Source organism: Salmo salar, chromosome ssa24, assembly GCF_905237065.1.
Source record: "Salmo salar chromosome ssa24, Ssal_v3.1, whole genome shotgun sequence".
Taxonomy (NCBI): domain Eukaryota; kingdom Metazoa; phylum Chordata; class Actinopteri; order Salmoniformes; family Salmonidae; genus Salmo; species Salmo salar.
This window is the reverse complement of record NC_059465.1, coordinates 1,331,939-1,355,874: the sequence shown is the minus strand read 5'-3', so window position 1 is coordinate 1,355,874 and position 23,936 is coordinate 1,331,939. Positions and strand designations below refer to the sequence as shown.

The following is a 23,936-nucleotide window of genomic DNA, read 5'->3' as shown; positions in this document are numbered from 1 at the left end:
TACTATGGTAATTTAACAAAGGCTTTCAGGCTTACAGTCAACATACAGTTTGTACAGTTTGTATGTTACCCAAATCAAACCCACAATTCTGTTGATAAAAGCACCATGCTCTAACCTGCAACCAAATCTGAACAATATTAGCGATGTTCACCTAGATTGTATGAATCCAATAAACTCATTCAGAACACTCATTCCTGACTAAAAGTTATAATCGATGCATTGATTGTCTGTGGAACTTTGAGCATTTTGAGAAGTACATTGGTGATGATGTCTCGATCATTGGAAACTATTCTACAATAATTACTACTGCTAATACATTCCTTACAAAATCAAGGAAATTACACAAAGGCTAAGATGTGCTTGCCTTTCCCAAAGCCTTTATGATCTTGATTGAGGAAAGAAAAAACCTTCAGAGCTTATTCATAAGTGCTACTAATTCCACTTTATGTCAAGTGATACGCACAGTCTCTCAGCAATAAACTGAAAAGGTCAAAGATTTTTACTCAAAGTCTCATTCTCAAATAACTGTCTATATTGAATGGTATGAGAAATGTGAAGGTTGAAAAACCCACTAACATTTGTTTTCAAGTAAAATCAAACGCTGTTATATACTCAGCCTTCACCTTCAGATGTCTGGATACATCTTGAATGAGACACAAAGTTGAGGCTTTAAAGACACGTCATCAATTCCCAAGACATATCTTCACAGTAAGATGTCTCAAGATGTCTTCACAAATATGTCTAAGGACGTCTTAAGGCATGGTCATGGCTGGAAAGAAATCATCAAAATATGCATAGTGACAAAAAGGAGGGAAAGATTCAAATGTTAAGTCTTATGCCCATTCAAAGTGTTGGGGTGAAAGATTGACAGAGAAAGTATGTGAAAGATAAATAAATCAGAGAGAAGAATGGGAGAGAGGGGTTGATGGAGAGAGAGAGCAGGGGGCAGGTGGAAGAGGGAGGCGGGAGTAGGGATTTCCCTAAGGGGTCGATGTGTTTGCTCGCTTTGCTCTCTCTCCCTCTCTCTCTCTCTCTCTCTCTCTCTCTCTCTCTCTCTCTGTCAGTCGCTCTGACAATCAGCGGAATCACACTCAACACCACACTCTCACTCACTCACTCTTTTTGAAACAGAGGCAGAGACACACACACATCTCCTCAGTGTAACGCGGGGCAAGCACACCACAAACAGCAGAGAATAGGAAAGAGGAAGAAAAGGAAGGAAATAAAGGAGGAGAAAGGGAAAACATTGAATGGAGTTATCTAACACTTAGATTTTCTCAGAGGCTTTGAAAGGAGAACAGACACAGAGGAGTTGAGAGAAAAGGAAAAGAGGAGGAAGACAGAGGCAACCCTAGACACAGGTCCAGTGTCACAGTGACTCAGGTAAGACCTCTCTCTCTCTCTTATTTACACTCTGAATTTTTCACACACTTTTAATATTAAGATCCTTTGAAGTATAAAATAAGATATATACAATACCGTTCAAATGTTTGGGGTCACTTAGAAATGTACTTGTTTTTGAAAGAAAAGCAAATTTTTTGTCCATTAAAATAACATCAAATTGATCAGAAATAATGTTGTAATTGACTATTGTAGCTGGAAATGGCAGATTTTTTTTATGGAATATCTACATAGGCGTACAGAGGCCCATTATCAGCAACCATCACTCCTGTGTTCCAATGGCACATTGTGTTAGCTAATCCAAGTTTATAATTTTAAAAGGCTAATTGATAATTAAAAAAACCTTTTGCAATTATGTTAGCACAGCTGAAAACTGTTGTCCTGATTAAAGAAGCAATAAAACTGGCATTCTTTAGACTAGTGGAATATCTGGAGCATCAGCATTTGTGGGTTCAATTACAGGCTCAAAATTGCCAGAAACAAAGCACTTTTTTCTGAAACTCGTCAGTCTATTCTTGTTCTGAGAAATTAAGGCTATTCCATGCGAGAAATTGGCAAGAAACTGAAGATCTCGTACAACGCTGTGTACTACTCCCTTCACAGAACAGCACAAACTGGCTCTAATCAGAATAGAAGGAGTAGTGGGAGGCCCCGGTGCACAACTGAGCAAGAGGACAAGTACATTAGAGTATCTAGTTTGAGAAGCAGACGCCTCACAAGTCCTCAACTGGCAGCTTCATTAAAATAGTACCCGCAAAACACCAGTCTCAACGTCAACAGTGAAGAGGCGACTCCAGGATGCTGGCCTTCTAGGCAAACTTGAATTAGCTAACACAACGTGCCATTGGAACACAGGAGGGATGGTTGCTGATAATGGGCCTCTGTACGCCTATGTAGATATTCCATAAAAAATCTGCCGTTTCTAGCTACAATAGTCATTTACAACATTAACAATGTCTACACTTTATTTCTGATCAATTTGATGTTATTTTAATGGACAAAAAATGTGGTTCTCTTTCAAATAACAAGGACATTTCTAAGTGACCTCAAACTTTTGAAAGGTAATGTATATACATATTTGATGTTTAATTTGGCCTTAATTGGCTATTCGTTTTATTTGGACTTATTTGGCTATTAGTCCATACAAACGCATTGAATAACAGATTCACTACATGGAACCATAGATAGTCCCCAAAAAGTTTGTTCTGAAGTGTCTGTTTAATACCAAAAATAAGTGGTTAAATACATGTAAAAAAAAAAAAAAAAAAAATATATATATATATATATATAAAAAATGTTTGCTGATCTTTATTATATCTCTCAGATATAGGAAAGATCAGGAAACATTTACAAATTATACATGTATTTAACCCCTTATTTTTGGCACTAAACAGTTTCCATGTAGTTTATAGTTCCATAAAATGTTTCAACTGGCATGTACGTGTTTGTGAGAGTCTCACCTTTCCACAGAGGGGTCATTTTAGTGTGTAGCCCAAACTGTTCGGACGCTACAGACAGAAGTTGGCAGATTGGCTGTATTGTCTTAAGACGAGTCCCAAGACGCTTGTGGCGGTCGTAGAGCAAAACGGAGAACACCATCGTGTTCGTGAGAGTCTCATCTTTTCATAGAAGGGTCATTAACCTTTTGGACGCTACATACGATTTTGTGAGAAAACCGGTTTCTGGGATGTCTCATGGTCTGACAAACACCGCTTTAGCTCTGTCACCACAGATGCATAAGTGCGACATCGGCGGATGCGGTGGATTGAGATGCATCCAATACAAAAAACCTGATATCAGTAGCTAAAACGGACAGATTGTTAGGTGGATTTTTTTATTATGCTAATTACATTACTGAAGGGGTCCGGACATCGACTCTAGGGGTTAGCCTAAATTCAATGACATGGTGACATTAATTGAAGTCGGTGGCCAGTGGGAGTGGTCTGTGAATGTCACTTTGGTGTGTGTGTGTGTGTGTGTGTGTGCGTGTGTGTGTGTGTGCGCGCGCGCGTGTGTGTGTGAGTGTGTGCGAGATATAGATGCTGGTAGAGAGAGGAAGAGGAAGAGAGAGAGAGAGTGAGAGAGGGGGGACAGATAGATGCTCACAGAGAGACAGAGATTTATGATATGGTCTTTTAAGAAACAGCTAGTGGAGGACTTGTGGTATATGGATAAACAGGTAGTGGTGGACACACAGCATGTGTTGTGGGCTGCATATATTACACACCCATAGTGAATCACAACTCCAGCGTAGTATAAACCACAACTGCCTCGGACTCTGAACATCATATTCATGATAGTCATATCCGTCATGTTGTAAGCCAACCTCTCTAACTAATCTGGCATGTGTGACAGTCACTGTACTAGTGGTAGTTCACAACTCCAGGGTAGTGAAAACCAACCACAACAGTCTGATTCAGTATGTGAATATTATGTTCTTGATCCTGTCATATCAATCATGTTGTGAGTAAGCCGACCAACCTCTCGAACTCATTCAAGATTCATTGTAAACCAATTGCCAAAGTAGGGGGTTTTGTCATTCTCTTTTATGCTAATTTCAAATGAGCTCACAAAATGTATATTTTCAGAATTCCCCTTCCCATTTCCAGCAAGCTTGAGGAAACCACCAGCCACAGGAGTAAAAGTAAAACTAACCAAATAATGTTTGACCTTTGTAATGTTTGGAAAGTGTAGATGTGGTCAGAGAGATATGGAGGGAGCGATAAAGGGGGGGAGCAACGGGGAGGGGGAGTGATAGGGAGGGGGCGAGATAGAGAGGGTGAGAGACACGGTGAGAGACAGTGAATAGAGCCTCTGTCTGAATCAGTCACTAACCGGGACAACAGCACCATGTGATGTGAGGAGTTGTGGCTTTATCTTTATCAAGACATCCTGGCTCATCAAAACGAAATCCTCATATGGCCAGGTCAAGAGTGCATTAGGACCGATTCAGGGTTAAACTTTTTACTATGCCATTACTTTGTTTTAGCTGTCTTAGAAAGTCATGTAAAAAAAAGCACTGTACTTTGAAAATAGTTATTTTTGTCATACAGAATGTTCCCTGGTGTACTGTACATTAAAACCTCTCTTCATTCAGACTGCACTCACCTCCTAAGCAGAGTCACAAAGGCACTGTTACATATTGATGAGGTTTACTCTGTCGTAATACCGTACTCTGGCTTTGTCACACTGTGTCCTCAAGCTAACTGAGTCAATGCTCAGTCAGAAACTATGATGCATGTGTGGGAAAATTGATTGAACCCATATTGATAAAGCTGCCGTTGACATAGAGATATGGAAGCTATAGAGAGGGCGTCAGGTAGCCTAGCGTTTAAGATCATTGAAGAATCCCCTAATTGATCCTGTAAATCGCTCTGGATAAGAGCATCTGCTAAATGACAAAAATGTTTGAGAGGGACAATGAAGAGATAGGTGATGAGGGGGAGAGGTATAGAGATAAAGAAACAGAGAGAGAGTGAGAGAGATAAACATAAACAAGAGAGAGAGAGAGAGAGAGAGAGAGAGAGATCATACTTACAGTATGCTTCAGTGGTTATAATTACATACATGACAGAGTCACCCAGCCTCCCTGTGCACTGGCCTGCGCTGTATAAGGGGTCTCTGTCCGTCACTGTGTCACCTGGCACTGTGAGTGTGTGAGTGCAGGCCAGGGCCAGGCTGTGTGGAAACTGTGTGTTTGGGCACATTAGGAGGCATTAGCAGGGGGAGCTTGCGAAGCAGCTGTGAATAATACATGGACATTATTTATGAGCAGAGAGCATGTCCTCTGGAGGGCAATGAGGCGCATGCTACAGCTACACACTCCAAAAGTTACAGTGGGAGGGGGGACAGGAAGTGTTTGTTTACTTTACATTCTAAATCGATAGAATCGACAATACCTTTCCCAGTCTATTTTCTCACCAGAAATAGCCAACTGTTGATAATGTTGAGGTCATCGAGCGGAGTGTTATTTAACTAAGTGAGTGTGTATTTAGCTGAGTGCTAACAGTGTGTGGGAAAGTTCATTATCTGGCAGTCATCCACCATGTCAGTCAGAGTTGGGGCAAAGATCCTCTCTCCTTACAGTACAGGTGGCACAAGTGCACAATGACCTCAGCTCATCATAGAAACGCACGCACGCACGCACACACACACACACACACACATCTTTGTGGAGACAGAGTCGGTGTTTGCTTGACCATCACACTCCAGTTGGTTTAAGGAGAGGTGACAGGACCACCCACTGACCACCAGATGGAGGGAGCAGGAGAGGTCCCACATTACACAGACACCAACAGACAGACGGACGGATGCACACACAGACTGTGTTTCTGGGGTTGGGCTAGGTCTGGCTCTTTGGGTCTGGGGTTAGCTCTTTGGGGTTGCTGGGCAGTGGTTAAGATCAAGTGGGATAAAGTGGGGCAGTCAGGACCTCAGGGAGCTCTGGGTTGGCTGTTTGGGTGGGCCTAGTCTGTGTGGTCATGAAGCCCCTGGGTAGGATTAGGGTCAGGGGAGTAGGGTAGTAGGGTGGAAGGGTGGAGGGTAAAGGGCATCGGAGAGGAAATGCCAATACAGGACTGGACTCTAAAGATCAAGTCCTTTAACACACCCACTGACTGAAAGAGCTTCCATGCTTTTGTGTCAATCAATCAAATCCAATCAATCCAATTTGTATCCTATTTATCAGTTTGTACAACTGTAAACTGTCTGTCCCCAAAAAACAAACCAAGGACACCAGACATTGACATTGGCAAATCTCTGTTGGGAAATACCGTACTACTGTAAATGGCATTGGTTTGACCTTGATGGTGAAAACACCACAGGAGGGGTTTAAGCTGAAAGCCCAAGGTGGGAGTGAGGGATGAGGAGGGGGTGAGGGGGGGTTATCCATCGCTGTCTACACTCATTAATTTCCAGTCACAAAGAGAGCCTGAGGACTTGGGGTATGGGGAGAGGAAGGGCGGAGAGGTAGGGTGAGAGGGTGGTGAGCAAGAGGGTGAGGAGGGCGATGAAGTCATTTAATAGTCTTAAGTGCTTGGTCAATCAAAACCCCCCTGCTAAAACCCTGATGTTCTAATGTTTCCACCTCCGCCCCCCTCGTCTCAGTGTGTGTGTGTGTGTGTGTGTGTGTGTGTGTGTGTGTGTGTGTGTGTGTGTGTGTGTGTGTGTGTGTGTGTGTGTGTGTGTGTGTGTGTGTGTGTGTGTGTGTGTCAGTCAGTCTGGAGAAGCACGGAGGCACACAGGCTATTAGATATGTCACAGAGAACCACTATGAGAATATGAGGGACAGAGAGAGAAGGACAGTGAGAGAGAAGGGCAGAGAGAGAGAGAGAGAGAGAGAGAGAGAGAGAGAGAACGAAAGAAAGAGCCACCTTCTTCCGTTTCGTCTCACCTGCTGAATCAACTAGCCCTGAAAATGTATGGCGCTGGAGCGTTGGGCCCATACCCGGCCGGGTATATTACTTCTACCAATCCTCTTTCTTTGTCTTTATCGGTTCTTCTCTCTCCCCCTCTCTTTCTTTCTCTCCATTTTAGTCTCATGGCCCCAGGTGAGAGGGTTACAAAGAATGATTTTAGGTCTCTCCTCATTCCTCTCCTTTTGCTCTCCAACCTACAGTACATTTTTTTACTTTATTTAACCAGGCAAGTCAGTAAGAACAAATTCCTATTTACAATAACAGCCTACAGGGGAACAGTGGGTTAACTGCCTCGTTCAAAGGCAGAACGACAGATTTTTACTTTGTCAGCTCAAGGATTTGATCCAGCAACCTTTCGATAACTGGCCCAACGTTCTAACCACTAGGCTACCTGCCGCCCTATCATCTTCTTTACTCTTTCTTTTTCTTTATTTCTCTCCCTCTCTCCTCCTGTCTTCATCTCTTCCGTATCCTCTTCTCATATTAAATTTAGATAGGCAGAGTTCAGGACCCACATTGGTGGAAAAAGTACCCAATTGTCATACTTGAGTAAAAGTAAAGATACCTTAATAGAAAGTGAAAGTCACCCAGTAAAATACTACTTGAGTAAAAGTATTTGGTTTAAATATACTTAAGTATCAAAAGTAAATGTTATTGATAAAATATACTTAAGTATCAAAAGGACAAATTAAAGTATAAATAATTTCACATTCCTTATATTATGCAAACCATTTTTTTTTTATTTACAGATAGCCAGGGGCACACTCCAACACTCATAATTTACAAGTGAAGCCTTTGTGTTTAGTGGGTCGGCCAGATCAGCGGCAGTAGTGGTGACCAGAGATGTTCTCTTGATAAGTGTGTGAATTGGAGCATTTTCCTGTCCTGCTAAGCATTCGAAATGTAACGAGTACTTCTTTTGGAATGTAGTGAAGTAAAAGTAAAAGTTGCAAAAACTATAAATAGTAAAGTAAAGTACAGATACCCCAAAAAACTACTTAAGTAGTACCTCCCACACATGTCAACGTGCCCCCATTCCAAACACCCATATGCACATCCTCCAAACCACATACACACACCCTTGCTCATATAAAGTACAGTACACGCATACACACACACCCTGCCCACACACACAGATCCTAATTGACTCTGTCACAGACTCTCGGTGGACACAGACTCTCGGTGGACCCACACACACACACACACAGACAGACAGACAGACAGACAGACAGACAGACAGACAGACAGACAGACAGACAGACAGACAGACAGACAGACAGACAGACAGACAGACAGACAGACAGACAGACAGACAGACAGACAGACAGATCAGAATTGACTTTCTCTTGACAACAAACAGCCATTGAAATGAGTGACTGTATTTTGGTACCAGGAGCTACACAAGCACGCAAGATCCATCACGGCTTAATGAGAAAGAGGAGTAAAAGAGGAAGTGAGACAAATAGAGAAATAGAGAAGAGAGTAGCCCCCGTGTCCTGCTTTCACTCCATCAGTGATCCACGTGTCAAACCTGGTTGTTTATATCCACTGTGATGTAATGTGCCAGATAGTGACAGCAGGCTGTCAGAGCTACAGTACGTTACTGTGTGAAAACCAACATATGTGCTACATTGGACTGTGAGCATGTAAACAAGGGTGTGTGTGTGAGGGGAGGTTGTGTGTTTGAGTGTGTGCTCGCACACATGTGTGTGTATTGGTTGGCTGATATGTGAGTGAAGGGAGGTGCCTGTATGCATCTGTGTGCTCTACCTCTGTGCATTTGTTTCAAGCCTGCATCTGTGCATGTAACTGTGTGTATGATTCAGCATCAGGAGTTAGCGCTCCACACTACACTAGACTGTACCCAGGGACCTTCTGGTCCAGCTAAACAGACTGACAACCAGCCTGTTCTCTTTCTCTTTCTGACTGTTTTAACCTCTCCAAATTTAAATGGCACAGGCTGCCATGTTAACACACACGCACACACACATGCACACACACACGCATGCACTACCCTGTGCCAGACTGCCATGAACAGTAAACTCACACTCCAGACATTAGCATGGGGTGTATGCCAACGCCTGCGCCCAGACACACTTGCATGCCAAAGGCATCTTTAATTAGATCCCAAACACACACACAAACACGCACACACTTTCCCGCTCTCTTTTACAAACACATACACACTCCCCTGAAACACCCTGTTTTTAACCCAGACACCCCCTGCTCATCTCTCTGACACACACACACACACACACACACACACACACACACACACACACACACACACACACACATCACCATCCATTATCAATGCGCCATACACACACAGACTATAGAGAGCTCTTTTGAGTGTTTGATACGATTGACCCAGATCTTAAAGCGCGGATGGCTGGGGAGGGGGAGAAAATGGTGTCTGGGGTGGCGTGTGTGTGTGTGAGGGGGGAGAGTGTTGGGCGGCTGGTGTGGAGTTTTTGTAAAGAGTCTCATTTGAAACCCAGTCGGGGGTCAGTGGGCAGATTTCTGCAGTCAGTGTCTTTGCTGGAGAGAAGGAGAGAGAGACAGAAAGAGCAAGAGGGAGCGAGGAAGAGAGGGGGTCAGGAAATAGAGACTTTTTGGACCCCGATAACAGGGGTTATCTCCAGAACTTCTCTCTCCCTTTCCCCGTCCCTCTCTTTTCTACCCTCATTCTTCTGAAGAAAGAGATCTGATGTTCAAACTTAAGCCTGTTCATGTAAAGGAGGACTACACTCCGAGGGGCTTCTTAAGGCTTTAGGAGTGCCTCTTTGGCACACAAACACACACAGATACTTTAACAAATTCAGATGCTGCATGGGCTAAAGAAGACATTAGTCTTACTCCTTCAAGGTTGTGACCAGTCTGTCAATGAAACAAACATTGTCATTTCGGCACATTTCCCGCCGCGTTCTGAAAAGTCGCACACACAGTTCTTTCCCAGAAAGGGTAGCTTGCCTGTGACAGGAGTTGTTCCTGACCATGTGAAGTGAACAGGAAAAACGAATGTTTAATTAGTCAGGTCATACAATTAGAAAGTATTCCAGATCCTACATTTGACTACAGCTTAAAATGTTCTGTCTTTGTTGCGAAAGCTAGCTTTGTTGTGGTAGCTAGTTTATCGAATAGCAAGAAAATGTTTGAAGTAGTCCCAAACTCATGCAATGAGTATGACAGATTTGTCTCTCTCATGTCCTTGTTGAATTTGTTTATAGATCCCCCTTGGATGATTTTTGTCTATCCACACATGGAATGAAAATATAATGAGACTATATGAAGCCTTCATTAGATTTTCTTTGTCATTTGTGTGTGCAAATACATTATATTGAATGATATGGTTTTGGTTTGTTGCGACAGTTGTCTGAAAGAATGATAACACATTCACAGTAGTAATGTGAATATATGCCATTTGGCTGACGGTTTTATCCGAAGCGACTTGCATGCATTTTTCATAAGGTTGGCCCCAGCGGGAATTGAACCCGCGACCCTGGTGTTGCAAACGCCACTCTCTGAGAGAGAAAGGAGGAGACCGAGAGAGAGGAAGGAGGAGACCGGGAGAGAGAAAGGAGGAGACAGAGAGAGCAACAGAGAAACAAATGGAAAGAAGGAGACAGTAACAAATAGAGAGAAAGAAACATACATAAACAGAGAAAAACATAGAGAGACTTTATCTACCGTCCAACAGCCTTGGTGATATGGCTAGGCTGGCAATCTACTGGATTTCACCATGCCACCCCCTACTAGGGCCAATCTCTCTGCCTGTGTTACACACACACTCCCGCTGAGAACACACACACACACACACACACACACACACACACACACACACACACACACACACACACACACACACACACACACACACACACACACACACACACACACACACACACACAGACTACATCTGTCCCCTCCATCCCGACCCACCTACCCTCCATCCCTCCCTCTGTCCCTCTGTGCAGGATAATCCCCGACACTCCCAACCACAAATACCAGCACCCACCAAAAGAGAGTTCTAAGGCACAGGACGGCAAACAGAGACGTGTGTTCATACACACACACACACACACACACACACACACACACACACACACACACACACACACACACAAAGAGTGCAAACACATTCAGATTTAGATACAAAGTAAGAAGCATCTCACCAAACCATGCAATACTCAAACTAACAAAATCCACACACCCATAAACTAGCCAAGAAAGAGCAAGAGGAGAAAGAGAAAACAGAATAAGCACTGCTATATTATATAGTATATTATCAGGTTTCAGGTATGACCCAGATGCAGACAGTGTCAAAGAAACAAAAGTATATTTATAGTACAGGGGCAGGCAAACGACGGGTCAAAGGCAGGCAGAGGTCAGTAATCCAGAGAGGGTGCAAAAGGTCCGGAACGGCAGGCAGTCTCAGGGTAGGCAGGGGTTAATAATCCAGTGAGGTGGGGTAAGGTACAGAACGGCAGGCAGGCTCAGGGTCAGGGCAGGCAGAAAGGTCAAAACCGGGAAGGACTAGAAAACAGGAGCAAGGGAACAAATGCTGGTAGGTTTCACGAAACAGAACGAACTGGCAACAGACAAACAGAGAACAAATGTATAAATAAACAGGGGATAATGGGGAAGTTGGGCGACACCTGGAGGAGGGTGGAGACAAGCACAAAGACAGGTGAAACAGATCAGGGTGTGACAGTTTATTATATCTATATTTCAAAAATAATTAGATTAATTCAAGTTTCCTCTCTCAGCCTAGCAATACTGTTAGTCCATATGGAGCTCTCACAGCCCCACACACCATGGACAATCCAAGCCTTGTTGTTGTGGTTTTTGCATGGTGCCAAATTGGAGTCACAAGGAGTAGCCTGCTGTCTGCTAGAGGGAGAGAAGCTCTCCTATTGAACAGAGCTGAACTAAAAGCTAGCTAGAGCAACAAGACCTCACAAAATTGTGAAATTGACTTCAGAATTCAACGTTTGTCCACGGGAGGTTAAACATTGGTTTTTGAAGGTTAAGTTGAGGCAGTCATTCTGGTTAAGGGTTAAGGTTTGGGATAAACAAATAAAAAAACATGTGCCTAGCACTGGGATCTGCCTGGGCTAGAGGCCCTCCTCTCACTCTATAATGAAACACCAATCCCTTCCCATTCACTCATTACTGTAAGGTCCACTATTAATATGATAGGTGTCCTTTTTTCATGACTTTACCCTTCCTACCAAGTATCTAAAAGTAACTGGATGTGCATACACATACTACTTCTGAACTCCTTTCATATCAGCCGTCTCTGTCAGTGTTGTGCTAAGACAACATTCATGATGTACTGTATTTCTGACTGCTTCCAAAGCAGGTTTCTGCCACTCTATTCTTACCGAAATAGTTTTGAAAAAGTTGTGAGATTAGAACATTTCAGGGAACTGAGTGTGATGCAATGTGGGATTGTAGAATGATGAATTGATGAGTAGATAAGAGGTTTCTGCGTTACCATAGGCTTTAGGGTAATTCCTCAGCTATCATATATTATATTCATGTCTGTATCTTCATGTGAGAGATATATAGGGATATAGGACAAAAAGGAGAGAGGAGAGAGAAAATGTTGAAAGAGAAGAGGAAAATATAGAGAAATGGGGAACGAGAACAATAATAATTTATAAAATGGCTTTTGTAAAGAGAGAGCGAGAGAGAGGGTTCATTCAATGATCCAAGGCCAGCTCAGTTAATCCCTACCATTGTGACAATGAGTCATCATAATGCTGCATCAAATGTACATGATCCTAGGGGCATTGGCAAACACAATGTAAGTAACTTTATTTATGTGCCCCTAATTGCACCGAATACTTATGTTTATCCTACAGCTAGTGTATGCAGTAATCATGAGCCTATGAACCAGAGTTACACTGTTAGCACTGAGGCGGTGTGCCCTAGTAGGAAGACCACTTTGTGCAGCACACCCTGCACTATTAGCTCCAATATAAATAACATGAGTAAGTCTATTTCTGATAAGCTCCCAGTAAAGCATTAAAAACAATCAAGCATCCCAGAAAAGTGATAAATAGCCCATATATGCAGCCTGAAAAACAAGGTCCATGAAGTCAATAACTTGCTTGTAACAGATGACATCTCTGAAACTCTCTGAATATCTTTGATGATACAGTGGTAGCAATACATGGTTATAACATCTACCGAAAATACAGAAATGCCAACGGGGGCAGTGTTCCGGTCTATATTCAGAACCACATTCCTGTAAAGCTTAGAGACTGTTGAAGTAATATGGCTACAGGTTAATCTGTCTCACCTAAAGCCCATTCTTGTGGGAAGCTGCTATAGACCACCAGGTGCTAACAGTCAGTATCTGGATAATATGTGTGAAATGCTTGATAATGTATGTAATATCAACAGATAAGTATATTTTCTGGGTGATTTAAATATTGACTTGCTATGATCAAGCTGCCCAAACAAGAAAAAACTTCAAACTGTAACCAGTGCCTGCAACCTGGTTCAGGTTGTCAGTCAACCTACCAGGGTAGTTACAAACAGCACAGGAATTAAATCATCAACATGTATTGATCACATCTTTACTAATGCTGCAGAAATTTGCTTTAAAGCAGTATCCAAATCCATATGATGTAGCGATCACAATATTATAGCCATATCTAGGAAAACCAAAGTTCCATAGTGTATACGAGGTCAAACAATACATTTTGTTGTGATTCATATGTTGATGATGCACAGAATATTTGCTGGTCTATGGTGTGTAATGAGGAGCAACCAGACGCTGCACTTGACACATTTATGAAATTGCTTATTCCAGTTACTAATAAGCATGCACCCATTAAGAAAATGACTGTAAAAACGGTTAAATCCCCTTGGATTGATGAGGAATTGAAAAATTGTATGGTTAAGAGGGATGAGGAAAAATGTATGGAAAAAACGTCTGGTGTAACGGGTGTCGTAATGATTGGACCAAGGTGCAGCGGGAACGTGTATACTCATCTTCTTTAATTGGTGAAAAGAAGGAAAAACCAAACAAAACACGTATACAAACACAACGAACGACACTGTGCTAGACACTAAACAAGGAGACAACTACCCACAAATCCCATGACAAAAACACCCCTCTTAAATAAGACCCTCAATTAGAAGCATTGAAGAGCAGCTGCTTCCAATTGAAGGTCAACCCCATCAACTAAACATAGAAATAGAAAGACTAGAACATAGAAATATACTCACATAGAACATTAACCAAAACCCCGGAACACTCTAAACAAACACCCCTCTACATAAACACATAGCCCAACAAACCCCGAACCACATAAAACAAACACCCCCTGCCACGTCCTGACCAAACTACAATAACAAATAACCCCTTTACTGGTCTGGACGTGACATCTGGCAGCCCAACTGATTGGCAAACGTACTGCAAATTAAGAAATCATGTGACTAAACTAAATAAAAATAAACTATACTATGAAACAAAGATAAATTATATAAAGAATGATAGTAAAAAGCTTTGGGGCACCTTAAATTACATTTTGGGGGAAAAAAGCCCTCTCGGCTCCATCATTCATTGAATCAGATGGCTCATTCATCACAAAGCCCACTGATATTTCCAACTCCTTTAATTACTTTTTCATTGGCAAGATAAGCAAACTTAGAGATAACATGCCAGCAACAAACGCTGACACTACACATCCAAGTATATCTGACCAAATTATGAAAAACAATAATTGTCAGTGTGTCAGTGTGGAAGAGTCAGTGTGGAAGAGGTGAAACAATTATTGTTGTCTATCAACAATGACAAGCCACCGGTGTCTGACAATCTGGATGGAAAAAAACGGAGGATAATAGCAGACGATATTGCCACTCCTATTTTCCACATCTTCAATAGCCTACTAGAAAGTGTGTGCCCTCAGAACTGGAAGGAAGCTAAAGTAATTCCGCTACCAAAGAATAGTAAAGCCCCCTTTACTGGCTCAAATAGCCGACCAATCAGCCTGTTACCAACCCGTAGTAAACTTCTGGAAGAAATTGTGTTTGACCAGATACAATGCTATTTGACAGGAAATAAATTAACAACAGACTTCAGCATGCTTATAAGGAAGGGCACTCAACAAGCACAGCACTTACGCAAATGACAGGCTAGGAGAAATTGATGATAAAATGATTGTGGGTGCTGTCTTGTTAGACATCAGTGCAGCTTTTGACATTATCGATCATAGTCTGCTGCTGGAAAAACGTATGTGTTTCGGCTTTACACCCCCTGCTATAATGTGGATAAAGAGTTACTTGTCTAACAGAATACAGAGGGTGTTCTTTAATGGAAGCCTCTCAAACATAATCCAGGTACAATCAGGAATTCCCCAGGGTAGCTGTTTAGGCCCCTTGCTTTTTTCAATTTTTACCAACGACCTGACACTGACTTTGAGTAAAGCCAGAGTGCCTATGTATGCGGTTGACTCAACACTATACACGTCAGCTACTACAGCAACTGAAATGACTGCAACACTTAACAAAGAGTTGCAGTTAGTTTCAGAGTGGGTGGCAAGGAATAAGTTTGCCCTAAATATTTCTAAAACTAAAAGCATTGTACTTGGGACAAAACATTCACTAAACCCTAATCCTCAACTAAATGTTGTAATAAATAACGTGGAAATTGAGCAAGTTAAGATGACTAAACTGCTTGGAGTAACACTACATTGTAAACTGTCATGATCAAAACATATTGATACAATAGTAGCAAAGATTGGGAGAAGTATGTCCATAATAAAGAACTGCTCTGCCTTCTTAACAACACTGTCAACAAGGCAGGTCCTACAGGTCCTAGTTTTGTCGCACCTTGACTACTGTTCAGTCGTGTGGTCAGGTGCCACAAAAAAGGCAGCACGGCTGGCCCTTGGATGTACACAGAGAGCTAATATTAAAAATATGCATGTCAATGTCTCCTGGCTCAAAGTGGAGGAGAGATTGACTTCATCACTACTTTATGAGACATATTGACATGTTGAATGCACCGAGCTGTCTGTCTAAACTACTGGCACACAGCTCTGACACCCATGCATACCCCACAAGACATGTCACTCTTCACAATGGTTGAATCAATGTTATTTCCACATCATTTCAATATATACTGAACAAAAATATAAAAGCAACATGCACAAGATCGCTGAAATAAAAAGATCCCCGAAATGTACAGCATTCTAGATGATTCTGTGCTTCCAACTTTGTGGCAACATTGTACAAGATGGCCTTTTTACATGATTTGTCAACTCTGCTTGAAATTGATCAGCTTACAGTGTATCAATGAAATGTAGATCATGAGTGGAATATATTGTTATATACAACCCAGGTAGCCCATTTCAGCAGTGCATTGTACACTACACTATAATTTCTAATGGTAGCACATACTGATTCTTCCCACTTTGTCCTATTGAAGCACACTGGCTGATGGAGAATCATGTAGTATTTACAGCTTTATCCATATATGATTTCCAACATATATTGATGTCAAATTGCTACATTTATGAGGTAAACAATATTACAGTGTTCAGCAGTTATCAAACTATAGGGGTAACTAGGCACTACATGCTTTTGGTTTAGTAGTTATCAGTTTTGAGCAGTTTGTTTAAGTAATAGTTAATTATATTGTTAACAAATGACAAGAAAATAATATCAAAAGTGAATATTGTGTTTTGGAAAGCAGATACTTAGATTGAATATGTATCCAAATCCAAAGAGTGATTTGATGCAGTGAAAAAATGACTTTGTGAATGTGTTCGTTTTGAAACGTGAGCTATTTTGATTATCTGTTTTGATTTGCGCTTATAGTTGTGAAAATGTACCACATACTTGTGAAATTTCACCAACGTGATTGAAAAAAACTGTAATATCATACATTATAGAAAAATACTAGCCAGTAGCCACCACTTTCAGAGTAAATTCTTCAAAGACAAACTAAACGAAACACCAGGACAAACCCTTCAGCCTTGATAGCTGACTTGATGAAGGTAATGATGACAAAAGAGACACCGAGCAGGGAGACTAGACGAACTCTCGGGGCGGCTGGAGCAACAACATTCCCCTAAGGTGCAATTAAAAAGGAACACAGGAACCGAACACTGACGAGGTTCTTCTCCAGGACCACACAACACCCACACACACACACGACAAGTGAATAAATAACTGGCCTGAACACAATAACAACAATAGAAACAGAGAGACAATGTCAGAGGAAGGATCATGTTACATGTACTGACACCGCTGTGCAGTGATGTTAAGGCCTGGTGAACACAGACACAGCAACAACATGTCAACATGGTGCCTTGACTTTGCAATCGCTCTCTACAAGTCCTCCTTCTGTGACTGGTTGCCTGTCTGTTGAGGACAAGTGACAGACAGAACCACCCACGCCAGGACTGAGAGATACCCTACTTATTCCACCTAATTAATAAGATGGAGAATTATCATCTAAATTGTGTGGAACTGTTCATTCTCTAATGTTAGTCCATATCCACATAGTTCAGTGTCCATCACTTCCATGTGGTTATTAAAAGAGAAATTGAACTTGAACATTAGCCTACTTTTACCATTTGACATTGCACCAAATACTTTGTTTTTTTCTTTCAATTAATGATTTAATTAACAATATTGCTCCCCAGAGGGGAAACTGAGTTTGACACATGCAGGGACAATACGCACTAGGGTTGGTATCTTTCAAGGATTTTAGTGGCCCTTTTGGGTACTTCAGATTATCACAGGTGTCTGTAATCATCTCTGGCCCTCTGTGTGGCCTTATCACATCGGCTGATGTAAAAAGGGCTTTATAAATACATTTGATTGATTGACTGATCACATGTCAAATATATGAAATAATTAAAGAAAATCATTTTTAAATAAAAAATAGAATTACAAAACTGCAAAACATTATCCTAAACATAAACCATCAACTAAGTGAATCCCATTGGTGTTTAATATGAGGGTTTCAGCATTAAATATCCTTTACATATTTTTTTACTATGTCAATATGTATTGGTTGTCGATGTTTTGACGTCACACTCCTGGCAGTTGTGAACAGTCAATAGCTGGAAGAGTTTCAGGGTTAATTCGAAATAATGCCATTGTTGACTAGAATCGTTTTACATGAATTGGGCTATTTTGTATTTAAAAATATGATCTATATACTAGAAACTAATGGACAACATGGACACAGATATAATACATTTATAATATATGAATACAGTTATTAAAATATAAAGGATCAAAGTTACGATAGATTGACATAGATTTTCTGTTAATTGACAAAATTACTGAAAATTCCAGTGACTTTCTAAATTACTGGTAGCTTTGAAACCCTAATACAGACAAGAAGTTCCAGTCTTCATGAGTTCTCTACCCTAAATGTAGCTAATTTATATGACCTAAAATGACCTAAACTCAGATATTTAAAACTGCTTTTGACAGTGGAAAATAACTCTTCATTTGCAGGCTCTTCACTGAAGACCCCTGGATCCTGAACCCATTTCACCTAGGAGCCCCTACCCCCACCCTCCTCCTCGCCCGAGCCCCACAGCCTGTGGGTATCTTTCTGTACCTGTGTGTATGTACCTCCCCCCTCCTCATCCTCCCAACTCCAGAGCCCATAGTCCACCATGCTGTGGACTGTTCTCCTAGCCCTGCTGGTTCTCCTCCTACTGCAGACCCAGCTATGTGTCTGTCTACGGGTGCTCAGAGTTGCCGGCTATTCCTCCCCCTCATCCTCCCCCTCTCGTAATGCCACCAAGCAGCGACTACCTGGAGCCATCATCATTGGCGTGCGTAAAGGTGGCACCAGGGCCCTCCTGGAGATGCTCAACCTCCATCCGGACGTAGAGGTGGCCAAGGCAGAGGTAATGAGAAATAGAAACATCATCATGACCATCTTAACTTAAATTGTAAAGCACTTTCACACAATAGACTACTCTCAAAGCTTTAACACAATGGCATGAAAATAGTCATGCAGCATAACAGAATGAAAGAACAAGATAAAATCCTAGAATACAGACTTTACAGAAGTACATTTTTGGGGGGGATAAGGTATTAAACAACACTACATACTTTCTTTTTAGGTGCACTACTTCAACGTGGAAGAGCACTACCAGCGGGGGCTGGCGTGGTATCGTTCCCAGATGCCCTTCACCCTGCCTGGGCAAGTGACGGTGGAGAAAACCCCTGGCTACTTTGCCTCTCCCCAGGTCCCTCAGCGGGTCTGGGAGATGAACCCTGCTGTCCGACTCCTGCTGATCGTCCGGGACCCCGCTGAGCGCCTCGTCTCCGACTACACCCAGGTCCTCCATAATAGGGTGACCCGTCACAAGCCCTACAAGTCTCTAGGTAATTGGCACCGAGGTTAGAGTGGTGACCCAGTAACTGAAAGGTTGCTAGTTCAAGTCCCAGGCGATAGATAATTGGGGGCTGCTTTTGTCAGATCATTACTACCACCGTTGTTCACTTGAGAAATGCAGTTAACAACAAAAGTGTAAATCCATCCAGTGCTCCATACCTCAGATCCTGTTCCTCCTAACCTATATGTGTGCCAAGAGTTGGGATATATACATTTCTGCTCTAAAATAAAATATTATATTCTACTCTATTTTATGTATTCTATTGTAGAAGAGCTGCTGCTCCGCCAGGGCCACATTGTCCCGGCCTACAAAGCCCTGCAGAGGAGTCTGTACCACCAACACCTGGACCGCTGGCTGGATGTCTTCCCCAGGGAGCAGGTCCATGTGGTGGACGGAGAGGCCCTCATCAGAGACCCCTTCCCAGAGCTCCAGAGGGCGGAGAGGTAATGTTATACCTAATGTAATTTTTGGGTGTGTTCCTAAAACACACCCTCTGGTCAAAAGTAGACATTATAAGATTCTGAACTTACGATCACTGTAAGTATATCTTCCCTGTAAGGTCGGAACGGCAGGCTGCCCAGGAAACCATGGAGCCGGCATGAGATATAGCTCAGAAAACATACCTCAATCCAGGGATGGAGATGCTAGGTAGCCAAAGCCACAGCAGACATTTTCGAAGGATAGTCAGTCAATCAGCTCCTTTGTTGTTCAACATGACATTCCATAATGGGATGGCTAGTCAAAAATAGTACACTATATAGGAAAAGGGTACAATTTGGGACACAGAATTATACTTCAATAAAATGGCCTAAATTACACTTTATCACCATGCACATAGCCTACATATTTAACCAACCTTGCTTTTTGAACACATTTAACCTAATGTCTATTGTTGGTCAAATTCACAGAAATGAGCACCCCAAACACAACAAACTGGAAGTTCATTGAAAGGACCCGGAAATAGCAGTCTTCTTCTTATTCATCTTATATGTTATTATGGCGGTCCACGAACACATGTTAGAGGTGCATGCCGCCACCTACTGTACAGGTGGTAAACTATAGAAAAAATATCCATTGTATTAAAGGGGGATAAAAACGACATCATGCAAACAAACAAAAATGGACACAAAAAAAAAATAGCATCACATCCCTACACAGGATCAGGGGCACGTGAGGACGGAGCATCCCTTGACAAGATTTCTTGCAATGCCTCGGCTGTAAACTCACTGATTCTCAAAAAGCGTACTGCTGCACAATAACTCAAATTTTCTCTGATTTCTTCTTTGTTTGTGCTGTGCAGTTTATGACCATTGTAATAAATGCTGCAAAGTCCATCTTTTTTACATGTTATATATCAGGATCCCTTGATTGCCGAGAAACATTCACTGGTGCAGTCTCAATTACCATTGCGTCTTCAACGCCACTCGCTCCTTCTACTATTTTCTCCGCCACCAGATAGGAGACAAGCTGGACAGCCCTTATTCTCCCCACCTCTGTCTCCTTCACCCTAACAGCGCAATCCAGAGACTAGGCCATATGTTCGCCACCACCAGTGGAGGCTCCTGAGGGGAGGACGGCTCATAATAATGGCTGGAACTGAGCAAATGGAATGGCATCAAACCATGTGTTTGATGTATTTGATACCATCCCACTTATTCCTCTCCAGCCATTACCACGAGCCCGTCCTCCCCAAATAAGGTGCCAGCAAACTCCTATGGCCACCACAGTTGCAGCATATAACCTCAGCTGGCATATCATTCTTTCCCCCCATCGGCATACACTTGAGACATGCCCAAATCTTTTGCATTTATTACACTGGAGGAGCTTAAGCACAACAGCTCTTAAAGGATATTTCATATAGCCTAGCTTTACATGAGAAGGGAGAGACTTTAAAATATGAACGAAGTGGGTTTCCTTACTCCATTCACCACACAGGTCAGTCAACATGCACCAATCACTTCATCTACTTCCTCAGGTATATCATCTGCATTCACTTCATGAGCAACCCCAGAGACAGGCGCCCTGCTTCGTAAATCCATACACAAAACTGCATTCAAAAATCTTTTTGAGGCGCAAAGTATGTTCTGCGGACACACAAAAAATCGAAATAAAACCAGAATTTGTGGCTGCCACCAATGCCACCTCACCCAATGCACCCATTATATTTCTTAGCTTCCATCACAACTTTACTTATTTTGTTTCCTTTCTTTTTCATGACTGTAGCCCACTCATTCTCACTCTCATCTTTATCCGACCCGCCATCAGTTTCGAACAGAACATCCATTTCCGCCATCTTCCCTCTCCTAACAGTCTTTTGGATTGCCTGATTAAATAGGGGCCTGAATAAAAAATGACCTCCAAGAGAGGATCCTTTCATGGCCCACCTATTACTTTTGTCTGTATGTAACTTATATTGTGTAAGATGCTATTCAATTGCCTTATTGAGGAGATGAACATTTTTTTATCTAATCTCATCTAACGTAGTCCGTCATTGTAGTAGGCCATCATTGTAAATAAGAATTTGTTCTTAACTGACTTGCCTAGTTAAATAAAATAAATAAATAATCTATAGGTTCCTGGACCTGCTGCCCCGCATCACTCCCTCCAACTTCTACTTCAACACAACTAAAGGTTTCTACTGCCTCCTCTCTGCCGGGGGCCATGACAAGTGTCTGGATGAGTCCAAGGGCAGGCCCCACGCTCCTCTCAGCTCCCGGGCCTTCAGGAAGCTCTGCCGATACTTCAAAGAACCCAACCGCCTGTTCTTTGAAATGGTGGGACGTTTCTTCTCCTGGTGCTGACTGTGCATCAAGAAACAAAAGGCCCTTTATTGCTCTGATACCACCTTTAATGGGACAGAGAGAGGGGACAGACAGGGCCAACTGGAGATATTGGCCATAATAGCAAAGATTTGGGATGCCTTTGAAATGGTTACCTGTTCCCTATGTAGTGCACTACTTTTGGGCAGAGTGGGTACCATTTAGAATGTAATCTTAGAGATGCTTAGAGACACTAAGAGCAGGTCAACAGTGAAAGGACATGGGCCTGTGTGAAGTTACTGTTGATTGATTGGACGGATAGATAGATTGGTGTGTTGACTGTCAGGTAGGTGGGTGGATGGGATGAATGGACGAATAGATTGGTGTGCAGACTGTTGAGTGTGCGGATGGATTAATTGATATGTTAATTGAAGGGTGTGGGTGGATGAATTGACTGAGAGATGAAAGGATAAAAGCACGGATGCACACAGACGATTTTAAAGATCTTTAGAGGTGTTACGTTTTGAATGTTCTCAATTCTCTTACTGTCAATGAGCTGAACCAAGCCAGGCCTGGGAGTGAAAAGCACAACAAGGATAGACTGTATAAGATAACTCTCACTGAGGGACACTATTTCTAACTACCCATAGAAATAGATGATGGGTACATTCAATATGGCAGCCGGTCCACCCATCATGGAACATTGACTTGAATGGGAATGTCCATTCTAATGATTTGTTTTTTTTTATGGTACTACCTGCTGGAGAACATGAACTGAAGTGCCCATTCTCTAATACTGTATGCCTGGTGGTCCTAATACCACCTGATCATGACTCTTGCTGGTGCCTGTCATCGTTGGCCTTGGTTGCACAAACTGGAATGTAATCGAGTGTAAGAAAATAACTACAATAAACTGTACCATACAATTGTATCGTGAACAATCAAGTTAAAAACAAATCTTGTCATTTTGATGGTCATTAAAATGAGTTTCAGAGCAGATACCATTGGAGGAAATGTATAAGTGTACAGAAAATAGAGGGTAGAAGAATGTTTTGAAATTAGATGGGGCTTATTGTTGCACTATAACTGAATGCTTAATTGCATAAAAGGTAAGTCCATCTGTAGATCTACTGTACCAATATGAAGCTATTTCAAACCGAGTCTGATGATTTAGACTGCTTACCATTTTCACAAAATTGATTACCAATATAAAAAGTATGCCTGTGAGCTAAAATAATGTCCTCATTTAGATAATCATGTGTACTTATCTTGTTATTATTCTTTCAAATGTTCAATAGAAATGTATATTTTTGGGATTGTTGAATTTAGATTTTAAGGTGTTTGAGCTGTAATGCATTGTAAATATGTTTTCTAAAATCTTCTTCAATAAATATGTACTGGTGTACTTTAACCCAGAGAAAATAACATTATTTAATAGAACATAGCGATGGGGGGTAGGGGTGAGAGAGAGGGGGAGAGAGAAGAATAATGTAGGGTACCAACCAAAATACATTACTTGACCTAGACAGAGCGTATTGTAAAGATCATATTGTAACATCTGCTTCCAACCCACACCATCAAACACGTAGATCCCCTGAGCGCAGCTCACTTTCCAGCTCACACTCTCAAAAACCTAGATCCCCTGAACGCAGCTCACTCTCCAGATCCCAATCACCTGAATTCTAATCACCTGTTCACACACCTGTATGTCATTATCACACACTATTTTGTTCAGTTCTTTGCCCCCATCACTGTAAGGTATTATTTGTTTTGTGACACACGTCTTTCGGAGCAGTTTTTCCCGTGATTTACTCCTCCCTTGTATGATAGTGAGTCAGGCAAAAACTATCAGATTTCCTGTTATCTACCCATTTCCTGATCTCCCGGACTACGTTACTAGCCTTTTCCCTGTCTGTACTGTTGCCCTTTTGGACCCCTGTGTATGACCTTCTGCCTGCCCCTGGACC

The 23,936-nt window shown here is 42.0% G+C and overlaps 1 protein-coding gene across 1 annotated transcript; it reads left to right on the top strand.

Annotated features, from left to right (window-relative positions):
• The first annotated feature begins 1,064 nt into the window (after positions 1–1,064).
• Positions 1,065–23,380, top strand: hs3st1l2 (heparan sulfate (glucosamine) 3-O-sulfotransferase 1-like 2). The gene is made up of 5 exons (XM_014170527.2): positions 1,065–1,383; positions 18,315–18,715; positions 18,935–19,199; positions 19,479–19,653; positions 21,783–23,380. Exons 2-5 carry the CDS (start codon positions 18,479–18,481, stop codon positions 22,009–22,011), a joined length of 906 nt encoding a protein of 301 aa, XP_014026002.1. The 5' UTR covers positions 1,065–1,383; positions 18,315–18,478; the 3' UTR covers positions 22,012–23,380.
• Positions 23,381–23,936: the final 556 nt, after the last annotated feature.